We start from the raw sequence: 13,233 nt of genomic DNA, 5'->3' as shown, positions 1-13,233 counted from the left end.
CTAGCCGGTTTTTGTCTTTGCAGCTCCCTGGCAATTGGAACTACAACTGGATACAGGCTTTTCTCCTTAAGTTCTGTGGAGCAGCTGGACCAGGTCCATGAAAGCAGTAAGTCTCCTGTTTCACTGCAGTAGAATATTGGCTGACAAACTTTACCTGTATTACTGCACTCTGGTCTGCCTCAAGGGATGATTTTGCTCACTGCTGCTGCAGAGAGGGCATCTGTTTCTGCTGTACCCCTATCAGGAGAGGAACAGCTCTGGTTCTTGCCCTGTGCACAGCAGCCTTTAGAGTGAGCCACAGCCTTGGAGAAGCTTCTGAACAGCCAGTAGTACTTTAACAAAGTTGAAGGGCTCCCACAAGTTCAGAGTCTAGTTTCTTTTTCACTGCCATCAGCCTGACAGGAGCAGTTTGTCCTGCAAACCAGCATTTGGAGGTAGTTTACCACTAGCATGTTTCAGATACACAGACAGGAGACCACAGACACCCAGCACAGATGCTGGATAACTTGCAGGCTTTTAGTCCAACATGGTATTTACAAGGAAGATGTTTTGAACAGGTTTCCCATGTAAGAAGGTCATTTACAGCAGGCTTTCAGCTATTAGCTGTGCTCAGAGCAGCATGCAATGCACTTAACAGCCTGAAACAAGTCAGGCCTCATGGAACATGCACTCTAGTCCAGTTCAGGCTGTGGCCAGAAGTGTTTCAGCTGAGATGCGCTACAGACATCTCACAGCTGGGATGTACTAGGCTCTCTCCACTGGCTATAGAAGGAACTCCAGCAAACAGATGTAGCTGCATCATCTGGAGCAAAGTGCAGGCTCCTTTCCTCTTTGCCTCACAGCAGCAGGCCATAGACTTAGATCAAAAAGTATTTAGGAGTTTGGATTGCACCTAGAGTCAGGCCAAAGAGAAGCAGATCCCTGCTGGTGACACACTCCACAGACAAGGTGATGGCCTGAAACACAAGCAGCCCTTGTACCTCCAACACAGCAAAGCCTAAGCACTGAGGACATTCAGGGCTGCCTGCACAAGAAGCCCTAGTCACTGATGATTTAGGTACAGGTCCACCAGGACCACTGTAATGGTGCCTTCTCAGGACAGCAAGAGCCATCCCAAACATGGTCTCTGCAAGACATACCACACCACTGTTCACTACAGCCATGCTAGAGCTCTCAAGAGACCACAACCCCAGTGACAGAGGGAGTGTTAAAAAGTCAGCCTAAATGTCCCTGAGGAAGCTAGGAGAAATCAGACACCATGCAGAATAAACAGTAGGTTACACACAGCTCATTCCTTACCTCAGTAAATCCTAGTTTGCTCACACCCTCCAGAAAAGTCCCCAGCCAGGTTGGGTGAGCTCCTCTTTTGTATAGCCCTTTCCCAAAGATTAGCTTCAGCTGGAGGGCCCTGCCCAAGAGAGGCCCAACAGCCCAGTCAAAGGGGGCTGGCTTAAGTTCTGCCTTTGGGGGAGGTTCATTAACCCCTTCCTGCTCTGACCTAAATGTGCCAGGTAGAAGAAATTTTCAACAAAAGCACCTTAGCGCAGAGTGTTCCAACTCTTGAGTTGAGTCTTGTTGCTGCAATCAAACCAACCGTAAGCCAAGCTAAAGACCCTGCCTTGGTTTCCTTCTGTGCCCAGATGAAATCCCAGATGTTTACATCGTGGAGCGTCTGTTCTCCAGCAGCCTTGTGGTTGTGGTCAGTCATGCCAAGCCACAGCAAATGAATGTCTACCACTTCAAGAAAGGGACAGAGATCTGCAACTATAGCTATTCCAGTAAAATACTGTCCATCCGGCTGAATCGGCAGGTAAGAGGTTGGGGAAGGGGTTAGCCAGAGTTGTCCCTCTCTGGCTCTCTGCTGGTGTTGACGGTGCCTGGGGAGGTGTGCACAGAGGCTGTGGAGTGGGACAGGAGGGGTGGGTACCTGTCCTCTCCGAGCAGCTCCGCTTCAGGCTCCTCTGACAGAGGAACAAGATGGCTGGGGGTATCATCTGCCCTGACTGTTTGCCTCAGTAGAACAAAGCTAAGTCCTTGTTTTCATAGCAGTTACACAAAGGCTTTTTGTTGTCCGCCTTCTTGCCTATTCAGCATGTAGCCCTGCCAAAAAAACACCTTTTCATCTTCCTCCCTCCCTTGGATTCCACATCCTGACTTCAGGCCCACTTCTGCCATCTTGGTTGCAAATGAGACCTTCGAAATTGGTAACCAAACCCAGGAGTAACTTGAACTCTGTGGATGAGGTGAAAGGCTGCTTCTCGAATATTGCTATCAGCCTTGTTTTATTTTTAAAGGTATAGAAAGCATTCAGGCCACTTAGAAGAAAGCTTTTAGAGTGTTATTCCCTGAACTGATACAGCCTCATGCAGCCCTGAGCCCTTTTGGAGGATTTTAAGTCATCTTTTCTTTTTGTTCATAACTATTTTCAAAGTATATGCCATAAGAAGCAGAGGAAATTTTACAATGAAGAAATAAGCAGTCTGTGTAATTGTATATAATCAGCCTCTCCTCAGTTAGCAACAGTGAGCAGTGAGTCCTGCAGTAAGGCTCTCCCATAAGGAAACTCTGGGTTGAGCTTCCAGTAAAGCTGTGTTTGACCAGAAGTTCCTGTACTACAATTAAATCTGTCCTAAATTGATTTTTTTCACTTAAACTTACAATGAAGCTGACAAAATAAGGACTTCCTTTGAATTGCAGATAGATGTATGTGTATAAAAATAAACTGGGAGGTTCTGCTTAGCAACTCTAGGAGATTAGTGTGAGAATAAAAGAAGTTCAGGCTTTTCCCTATGTGCTGCTCTGGAGATTGCCTGAAGATGACGCATAGACCCAGCCTTGCATCAGGGTTCCTTGGCTGCTTTGTGAGCTTATGCTCAAATCCTGGGCTGAACTCATCCTCTAGCCGTAACAGACACATCTGGAGAGATTTGAAGATGCTACAGATACTTGGGTAGACAGAAGGAAAATCACTGTTTCGGTCTATGTTCAAGATTTAAACGGGTGGCTGTTGGGTTCTGCCTGTGCTGTGACATGTGAACCCCTTGCCTGGGCTTCTGTATAAAAACTACTTCGTTAAAAGTCCACAGAAGGCCAAATCCCATACGAGGCATTAACGCAGGAAAATGGCGGCAAATAAACCCGGAACAGGACTCAAACAGATGGTGCATGTTTCATTTTGATCTCTCTGTGAAAAGTCCTCCTTGTGCAAACAAGCAAGTCCCTCGGTGGTTGTTGATCCATGGGAATTCTTTGTTCCAGGCTCCATCTTAACTCTGAGTTAAGGTGGATTGTGATTTCTCTCAAAGCAGGGAATAAGGCCATGCTGTGGGACTGCTGAAGTGCTCCAGAACCTCCCTGGGTTTTCATTCACTGCTGAAACCCTGCGGAGCTCTCTGGAGAGGTTTCATACATTTTGCTGGCTGTATCCATACCCACCACATTTAAGCCCTCAACACACAATTCCGTTATCTAATTTGATTCATGACAAACTGAAGTACTAGAGAAAAATACCAGTGAGCAGTAACATTTTGTACAAGCCACAGTGCCTTGAACCCAGTTCAACAGTCCCAGCACCGGGCACCTTCTCTGAGGCTCTGTCTGTGTGCAGAGTGAGGATTAAACCCATTCCCCACCTCAGCAGGGCTTGTGCTGACGTTAGTGTGGGCTACAGGGCTGCGTGGAGGGCAGGAGGCAGAGAACCAGCCCTCTCCAACTCGTGGTGAAATTCTCCCGGCCTCCTTCGCCTGTTCAGCTCCCACCCCCATCGCTTTCCTGGATTTTTGTCCCTGTCAGTGCCAGCATCTCGCTGAGCTCTGGCTGCTGCTTTGCCATCCTCTGGCAGCCTCCCTTCACCTGTACAGCAATAGCAGCGTGTTTTGCAGTTCTGGGAAAGCACGTGGTGGCTTTGCCGAAGTCAGCTGTATAAATATTACTCTTGACGGTCTCTGCTAGCAAGTTGATGGCTGTTACTGTAGAAAAGGCAAAGTCTTCCTGGAAATGCAAAATGGCTCTGACACAGCCCCAGATGCTGTGGTTAGCAGGAATAGAAGTGGGAAAGAGTTTGATCCGAGAGCAATGGTGGAACAAGGCAAAGATTTTTCTAATGTGGGTGTTTCAAGTCAGTGACTAAGCTCCACATTTAGATACTAAATAAGTGGCCTCATTTCTAAAGAGGTGGAGGCTTCCTGTACATGGATTCGGGTGCTCCAGCTTCAGGAGCCTGAATGGAGTCTGGCCTTAACGTTTTTATTGAGAGGTTTTCAGCACTTCTGGACACTTGGCACTAACGTAGGTGGAGCTGTGCGCTCACTGGATTTAGAATGCACAACCCTTCAGGCAGATCCAAAGCCTGGGCCCAAAAAAAGCCTCTATGCAAAATGTCTCCCTGGTAACACGTAGAGATCTGGACCAAGCTGAGACATAAAGCTGAGCGGTCACTGAGATGGTGGCCCAGTGCTCAGGTTACAGCATTAGGCTTCCTTTCTCCTTCCTGCCTTCCCTCCCCATCGCTTGGCAGCTCCTCTCTTGGCTGGGTGGGTGGCTGTTCCTGACGAGTGCAGCAGGTACAAGCACATGAACTTGGAAATACCCATCTGCCAAGATGGTGTAAGTGTGACTGTCCCTGAACAACTGTTTTCCAGCCCAGTTTTTATGCAGTTCTGCAGGGGTGCATAAGGCAGAGTCTTGCCTGCTGGTCCCAAGTGGGAAAAGAAACATTAATTTGCTGAACAGATGCATTAGGTTTAGCAGCAGTGGGAGACCCAGCACCTAAATGATCGCTCTCATATCAGGAAAAAGTCAGGGCAAGGGGTACATAGTCCCATCTGTAGGCATCCTGACAAGCAGGATCTTATGATCAAAAAGTAATTTGCTATGTAAAGAACTGCAAAGAAAAGTTGGGGTAGGTAGATGTCAATCAAGGCCCATGGCAGGTATAACCCTGATGGGTCTTCCTGTTCCTGGGGTCTGGGGCTGTGGAAGATCAGCTCTTAGCAGAGAAGTCATGAAGTCTTACCTGCTTTCTGAAGCAAGACCAGAAGCAGGCAGCTCTCAAAAGCAGAGACATACAAAATCAAAGGTTGTCCAGTGAGAGGGGATGGAGGAATGTTCTGACAGTGACGGTTTGGGTGTGAGAGCTGTGGGAGCAGCAGACAGAGGCACTGTGCCCATGCTGGTGAGGTTCTGTGCATGTCCCTTGTGTCCTTGCAGAGGCTGGTTGTTTGCCTGGAGGAGTCAATTTACATCCATAACATTAAGGACATGAAGCTTTTGAAGACTATTATGGATACACCTCCAAATACAACAGGTAAACATGGGAGAACTGTGTGAAAGGGAGAGATCTGCAGGAGCTCTGCAGAGCCACAACACTCGTGTGAGAATTTAAACCAGCTTGTGGCTTGTGTATCCCAATTCGAGAACTGTCAGTGTTAGGTTAATGGTTGGACTTGATGATCTTCAAGGTCTTTTCCAACCTTGATGATTCTGTGATTCTGTAATTCAGCACTGGGGAGCCAAGAATGTGTGGAGGCAGGCAGGCTTGGGAGAGCAGAAACCCTGCTCAGTCCTGAGCAAACCCCTGCTCTGTCCTTTGCAAATATGTCAAAGGAGAGCAGAAATGGTCAGCGTGGTTTGACTTCACCTCCCAGGTCCGGTCCCTTCCCGTTCCCCCACGAGATGTGCGTGCAGCTCACAGCTTCCCGCAGTGTGCCTTTATTCTCTTTCACAAGCGGAAAGCTCTAGGGGCAGGCCAGGGCCACAGGTTTTCCTCCACACATACGACAACCTGAAATTCTCCCTCCGGGGCTCCCTGCCTTGCCTTCACCGTGCCCTGCATCAGAGTCCCATGGCATTGTTGCTCTCCGGATAAAGGAACCCCGTGAGTCAGTTCTGTGGTGTCACGCCGTGCTGCAGAGCTCCGTGCTCCCTGCAGACCTGCAGTTAACCCAGGTTCTCCTTTGCCCATGGACGACTGCTCCAAGGTAGAAAGCTCCTGTGATTACTTACAGGCTTGGGGTCAGTTCTCAAAGTGATTAGCTCTGTGAAGATCACCCGGGGCAGAAAATGCAGCCAGGCAACAGCGCTAATCCCTGCCAGGGAGTTCTCAGGAGCCTGGGTTGCCACCTGATATTATTCCATATACGCTGCAAACCCCACAGGCAGGGCAGGTGGCTGCAGAGCAGATCCTCTCCGTGCAGCGTAGGTGAATCCAGCTTTCCTTGTCATGGGAGAGGAGCTATTTTTAGCCATGGAGAGGAAAACTTGGCGGAGCGCCTGCAGCGGCGCTGCCGTGTGTTGCTGTGATATCCCGGTCGGTCGCAGGCTGCAGCATCATTTCACGGGTGGTTGATTGGGAAGTTGCTGATGTGCTTACGCCTGGGTTCTGGGCTTTCAAGGGATGCTCTTCTGGTGGCTCCCCTGACCTACTTCAGGTCTCAACAGATGGCTTCTCCATGTGGATTAAACATACTAAATACTGCAAATATAATTAAAGTTTAAAACCCTCCCAAAGAAGCCCAGCAGCGGCAGGAAGGGCAGGGATACCCAGGCCCGAAGCTGTTCTGCGGTGGGGCTGAATGATCAGGTCATGGTTTAAGAGCAACAGCAGTCAGCACCCGCCAGGCCAGGACTGGGCTGCTGCAGGTCACAGAACTTCATACAGGCTTAATGTTTTAAAACCCTTTTACGGCAGCAGCTGTCATTGAAACGAGCTGAGTGACAAGTGCTGTGCCACGCATGCTCCCTTTTGTCCCTGGACCATCTGCTTTGGTCCCAAGCTTGACCCCAGGATGGCATGTCCAGGAGGCCGAGGCAGTCCAGCCTCACCACACAACCCGTTTTGGAGTGGGGATCTGTGCTGGGGGGCTGTAGGAGCATACGGCAAGTGTACCACCCCCCCCAAAAAAAAGTGTGTGCCCTGGGCACAGTAACACCAGCACGGTGAGGACCGGGATTCGCTGCTCACCCCAGCCAGTCGCAGTTTCCTGGTCAGGACCCACCTCCCAGTCCAGCCTCTTCCACGCAGGAGAGGAAAATGCCCACAGTGGGCCAGCCTCTTGTTTTTCATGTGTGCTCAAGCATGTTGGTTTTCACGTGGCTCATGTCAGGGGCAGGATTTGTGCCGAGGAAGTCACCGTGCTCACTCGTGACATGTGTGCCACCAGGGCACATCTCAGAGACAACTGCAGCTTTGGAAACCACCTCACGTGGCTCCCTCCAAGCCCCACATGCGCCTGGATCTGCTGGTTTGGGGGCAAGGCCAGGCTTCTCGGACACGGTAGCCTTTTTCCATGCTGCTCAAGGAAGCCACCTGCCATGTGGCATTCCCAGAGCTGCCACCCTGAGCAGCACCAGCCTGCCTCCTCCCTCCTGAGCCTGCCACTGCATGCACCAACCCTCCTCAGGGCTGTGGGGCTGCCGAGAGCAGAGGAGCATCTTCAAAGGCTGCCCGTGTCCCTTGTGATCCTTGTTCTTTGTGTGTCCCTGAGGTCAGCCCAGTACACTCACATCTGTGTTTTCCCCTGGCCTGGTTTCCCGTCCGGCTCTCCCAGCCAGGCGCGGAGCAGAGGGAGCGGGTGACTCACCAGCTCAGAGCTTGCTTTGTTTAGCTCCAGCGTTCTCTAGATCCTCCTCTTGGAGAAAGGGCTGTGCTGATCCCCCCGTGCTGCCCAAGCCGGGGGAAGACCATCCTGAAAAGACAGGATGCTTATCACGAGCGAAGTCTCTGGGCTGTCTTTGCCCTCCTGCTATCCCTCCCTCTTTGGGTGCCTTTTAATTGCCTGCACTTTGCTGGTGCTGTGCCTCTTCTTCCCGGTGCGTGCGGTCCCTGGCATGATGTAAATGCCTCTGATTGATAGGGAGTGCATCCCTGGGGCCCCTGGCTGATCCTGCAGCTCCTGGCTCCACTGCGGTCTCTTTGTTTAGTTATAAACAATGACCTAAAATGAGAGCTTCGGCCGATCCTTCCCCGCTGCTGGGCCTGGGCCAGGGCCATGTCCTGACACAACGGGTTGCACGGCATGTGGCCGCGTGTCCGTGCATATACGTGCAGCATGCGGGCGTCCTGTTTGGGGAGTGTGGCAGCATCCCCCGCAGCCTTTAACCCCACGGCTTCCTCCACACGTGGGATTAGGTGGGACCCCCGGGTGGGGGCCAGGAAGCTCAGGTCATGCTGAAGCCTTGAGTCGGATTTGAGAGGACTGTGAGCACACGGACGTGGTGCAGGAAGCAAGTTGATGTGACAGGATTCACTGGGATGGGTCCTCAGCCAGCAGCAGAAACGAGAGGCAGGAAGAGATGCTCTTTTCTGAGGTCACCTGGGGGACAGGCAGATGGATGTACCCACACATCCATCCATCCATCCATCCATCCGTCCCTGTCTCATCCTGTAATTCCTGCTCACTTTGAAAGGGGTGTTGGGGAACCTTTATGCTCATGTTGGCATAAAACCAGATGGCTGTTAAAGGGAAGAATATCCTCTGTGGTTAAAATTTAGCTAGGTTCAAGTTCCTTGTCAGCCAGAAACTCCCTGCACAACTGTGGCATTTGCTTTGTCTCTCTCTGCTTCCCTTTTCCGTTCAGAGAAAAAGGAAATGGTGCTGCTCAGCCCCACAGCTGCTGCCTTGCCGTGCCAGCCTTCACGTGCCAGGCTTCGTATGGGGGCTGCGGCCCTGCTTCGCTGCTCCTCTGAGCTTCTGCCCTGGCACCTACACCCTGCACACATCTGGAGGTGCCCAGATGTGCCTGGGCACGAGTCCTGTTAGCCCTGAGATCAGGATGTCCCTTGCTGTGCTTCATGCGCCTATTCCTGTCTTCTCAAAGGAGATGATTAAGGGGGAGAAGCCAAGAGTGTGTCAAATTCTGAGCAGGGTTTGAGGAGGGGCCAAGGGAGCTGTACTGTCCCCCACGGCCGAGGTGTGGCCAGCTCACCCGGGGCCGGAATCTGCCCCAAGATGAGGCACAGCCCCAACCCCCTGCCATGTCCATGGCCACGTTTCTGCTTTCCGTCCTCCACCAGCAAACAACCTCCTCAGCTGCGTCCTTCTCGCCTTGCCAGGTCTGTGTGCTCTCTCAATCAACCACGCCAACTCCTACTTGGCTTATCCCGGCAGCGCGACCAGCGGAGAGATCGCGCTTTACGACGGAAATACTTTGGTAAGTGCGAAGCTCGCCCATTTGGATACCGGCAGGGACTGAAAACAAACAGAACCACAGCAAAGCCAACCCAACAGGGCCTTTGGGAAGGATAAATAAATACACTCCACCGAGCTAGACTGCAAGGGAATTGCTCGGAGAGGCACATTCCCCATCCCCCTTGCTTGGATGTCATGCGAAGCAGACAGACTCTTTGAGATCAGCACATCCATCTCCTGGTACAGGATATTAAGGGAAATGTGACCTGTTACCCTGTGGCCTGAGGGCTGCTGCCAGGCTGACAGAGGGGTTCCTATAGGGGGTTCAGCAGTGTATCCCATGGGAGTGGTGTGACTGGGGTGGCTCAGAGAGGGTTGGGGTGGCTCCAGGCGCAAGAGCAGGACCTGGAGCAGCTGCTTTGCCACGCTGCAGGCTGGAAGGGATGCCAGACTCGAAGTCACAGAGAGGGCGAGGTGTCCAAAGCCCCCTCAGGAAATCTGTCCCTGGCTGAAAGCAGGGTCATGATTATCTGCTGTTTATGCCAGGGCTTTGGATTACATAAGGCTGTCTCTCTGTACGTGCAGCGGGAGCTGAGGATCTGCAGCAGGGGAGGAGCAGAGCACAAGGGGAAAACACGCTGCTGCTGTGAGAGGTACTAGCGAGGGCCTGGGCTCCCTGCAGGCATCAGGGTGGTGTTGCTGCAGCAGGATTTGCAGGGAGGCTCCGGCTGGGTCTCTGCACAGAGAAATGCCAGGCTGTGGAACGGGCGCAGCTGCGATCCCACAGCCTGGAGAGGTGGGGAGCTGAGGACCTCTGCCCCTGAAATGAGCTTTCTGCAATCACAGTGGCTGTAGTAAGCAGGGAGGGAGCTCAAGGCAGGGCAGAGATAAGTGCTGAGGATGTTGAAGGGGTACCCTAAGTGCGATACGACCCTGTGAATCCGTACTGACTCGCCTGGATAGGGTATGAGGTGGGGAACACCCTGCCCTTACACAGTCCGAGGAGCAGCGTGTCCCTGTGCTCACGTTCCCTTCTGCCCTACAGAAAACAGCCTGCACGATCCCTGCCCACGACGGGCCTCTGGCTGCTCTCACCTTCAACTCCACCGGCTCGAAGCTGGCAAGTGCTTCTGAAAAAGTGAGTGAGCGCTGCTGCGAGCACCCTCCCTGCTGCCTGTGGTCCCTGCCCGCGGCCGGCAGCGGGCGCCCAGCCAGTTCTGGGGCATCAGCTGCCTGGAGTGTGGAGAGCAGGACCTCTGAGCTGCCCGTTCCTAAGCACGGCCAGCAGGAGTGGCACTTAAAGGACTCTTGACTTGGAGGAGGCCAGTGTATCGGGTTCAGATTGACTCCAGCTGGCAAACAGGAGGGGCCTTTGCACATCCTGGGTTTCCTGGGTGTGTCAGAGAAAGGGTTTATGCTCTTTGCCCTGCTCCTGCGTGATCTTTCCATTTGCATTTTTTGCAGGGCACAGTCATTCGTGTATTTTCCATTCCTGGGGGGCAAAAGCTCTATGAATTCCGGCGAGGGATGAAAAGGTCAGTTCATTCTTCTGTCGGTGACAAGTACACAGAGGGCTCCCGGAGCAGAAATGTAAACAGAGGGACAGGGCAACGTCAGATCCTGGTGGCTTTGGCATCTTTTGCAGAAAGAAAACAAGAGCAAACGTATCAGATAGAAATGTCATTGCGCCAGACAGCCACGCTGTGCCCAGCTGCCTCCGGCAAGTTTAGTGATTCAATTCAGTGTGTCGCAAAACAGGGCAATGGCAGAGAACAGAGGTATATTCAGTCCATTTACCCTGTCCTTTCTTGTTTCTTACTTGAAATAATGAAGTCCCCAAAGCTACCAGCCCAACTCTTGCCTGACCAAAGGAGGTGCTTTGAAGCTACGAAGTCATTTGCGCAGAGCCCAAGTCTCGATGGCAGCAATGGGCTGTTGCTGCCCTTCTGCAGGCTCCCGCAGATGTTTTCAGTAGACCCATTCCTCACTTTTCCCTCTTCCCCATCCCTGGCCTGTCTGTGATTTTACACACGCTTCAGCAAGTGCAAAAGCTGCCGTGACTGAGACACCCTGGCCCTGCTGAACCTGTGTGGGAGGAGTTGCTGTATGTATCCCACTATCCAGTGGCTTTGGTTATCCTCCCCGGCCTTTGCAGTACAAGAAGATTTAGCTGCTGTAGCGAGGCCGGCACAGATGTTCACTCCACAGGCAGCTTTGCAAGCAAGGACATTCCCACCTCTCTGGCTGTTTGTCACTAGCTCGAGGCTCCCTCCAGCTCTGCTGAGCAAAGGGAAATGCTAGTCAGTCAGCCGGCAGGCTCAGCAGCAGCCAGGCAGGGTGCTCCTCACCACGTATGGGTCCCGTCCTCTTCTCTCTGAGCAAAACCGAGTGGTTCCCCCTGAGCAGTACGCCGTGAAGTGACCAGTGCTGTCCTTGCTTGGCCCTAGGTATGTGAACATCAGCTCTCTGGTGTTCAGCATGGATTCCCAGTTCCTTTGTGCTTCCAGCAACACAGAGACCGTGCACATCTTTAAACTGGAGCATCTCACTGACAGGTGAGGGGGTTAGCCTAGGTTAATCTGCCTGCCCCAGGGGTGGCTCAGCTTCAAAGGTCTGCCTTTACACAGCTGGCCTCCATTTCCTCACCACGTACTCTCTGTGAGCAATACCAGCTGCAAACTGTCTCTTTGGCTTTGTGTCCTGAGGGACTCACTCCTTGGAAAAGCTACAAACTGCATCCCTGCTGTCTGCCTCTCCAGGCCTGCTCTGGGTTTATTAGCTGCCACTGTCCCCTGCCTCAGAATCACAGAATCATCTTGGTTAGAAAAGCCCTTGAAGATCATCTAGTCCAGCCATTAACCTCACCCTGACCATTCCCAAATCCCCCAGATCCCTCAGCGCTGGCTCAGCCCGACTCTTCAACCCCTCCAGGGATGGGGACTCCCCCTCTGCCCTGGGTAGCCCATTCCAACACCCAGCAACCCCCTCTGCAAAGAAATCCTTCCTCAGAGCCATCCTGACCCTGCCCTGGCCTCCTTCCCGTGTATCCAGCTAGGCTGGCACGCACCGTGTGCAGGTGCTCCAAAGAAAGCCTTCATGTACCTCAGATCAGGATCATTTTGTCAGTCCCTGCTCTGTTTTGTCATGCTGATTGCCGCAACCCCACTGATGCTGCTTTGTGACCCCCCTCAGCCGGCCAGAAGAGCCTCCAACCTGGAGCGGTTACATGGGAAAGATGTTCCAGGCTGCTACCAACTACCTCCCTGCTCAGGTATCGGGCATGATGAACCAGGATCGAGCCTTTGCCACTGTCCGCCTGAACATCTCCGGACAAAGGAACATCTGTGCCCTCTCCACGTATGTATCTGCATCCCTTCTGCCACGCCAGGCTGTGAGCAGACACAACTATCTCTGCAGAACACCTCTCTCTGTGGCCCCTATCTCGTAGCCGTGCAGCAGGGGTGTGTGCTGTGCCTGGGTGGGAGTGCAGGTGTGGTTGGACTCATGATGCTTTTTCTCATCAGGATTCAGAAGCTGCCTCGACTGTTGGTGACCACGTCAGATGGACATCTCTGTATCTATAACTTGGACCCGCAAGATGGAGGGGAGTGTGTCTTAATTAAGAAACACAGGTAACCGTACCCACATCTGATCTTTAAAAAATTAAGGGATATTTCACCTGAAAGCACGAAACGGAGCTGTAGGAGCAAGAATGTTAGAACTGACTTTGTGATTTTGGCTGCCTGATCTGACGGATGTGGGTGGGGACCGTGTCAGCAGGCAGGGCCGTGGGGCTCCTCGCAGCAGAAACCAGAGACACCTCAGATCCCTCAGCAGCTGCGGGGCACCTGAGCTGAGCCAGCAGAGGCGGGCAGGCTGTGCCTTGGGAGATGCCTCCGGTGGCAGGGGGGGCACAGCACCTTCCCCAGGCGCGAGCGGGTGCAGGAGAGCTGACTTTGGGGGGAGGATGGTGTGGAGCCACGCTGGGAGCTTCCGTAAACAAACCCGGCATGCAGTGCCAAAGCAGCGTCCTCCGTGCTGCTGCTCCGTTTGTATGCAAATTTGATTAAGCACATACAGCCCCTCCTCCACCCCCCCCCCCCCC

At 52.6% G+C, this 13,233-nt stretch overlaps 1 protein-coding gene across 2 annotated transcripts in view; it reads left to right on the top strand.

Annotated features, from left to right (window-relative positions):
* The window catches only part of WIPI1 (WD repeat domain, phosphoinositide interacting 1), a 20,670-nt gene continuing 7,437 nt past the window's right edge, over positions 1–13,233 (top strand). Inside the window, exons 1-9 of one of the 2 annotated variants that reach the window (XM_026860853.1) lie at positions 1–106; positions 1,641–1,810; positions 5,209–5,305; positions 9,053–9,150; positions 10,174–10,266; positions 10,593–10,663; positions 11,576–11,683; positions 12,321–12,485; positions 12,653–12,760. In XM_026860853.1, coding sequence (XP_026716654.1) covers positions 1,724–1,810; positions 5,209–5,305; positions 9,053–9,150; positions 10,174–10,266; positions 10,593–10,663; positions 11,576–11,683; positions 12,321–12,485; positions 12,653–12,760 — 827 coding nt within the window. In that variant the 5' untranslated portion in view covers positions 1–106; positions 1,641–1,723. The remainder of the gene's footprint in view (positions 107–1,640; positions 1,811–5,208; positions 5,306–9,052; positions 9,151–10,173; positions 10,267–10,592; positions 10,664–11,575; positions 11,684–12,320; positions 12,486–12,652; positions 12,761–13,233) is intronic. The other variant, XM_026860852.1, reaches the window with a different exon arrangement.

This window comes from Athene cunicularia (genome assembly GCF_003259725.1).
Source record: "Athene cunicularia isolate RWA chromosome 18 unlocalized genomic scaffold, athCun1 chr18_part1, whole genome shotgun sequence".
In the NCBI taxonomy this organism is placed as follows: Eukaryota; Metazoa; Chordata; class Aves; order Strigiformes; family Strigidae; genus Athene; species Athene cunicularia.
Note: the sequence above shows the minus strand (reverse complement) of the source record. Positions and strands in the feature narration are given on the sequence as shown.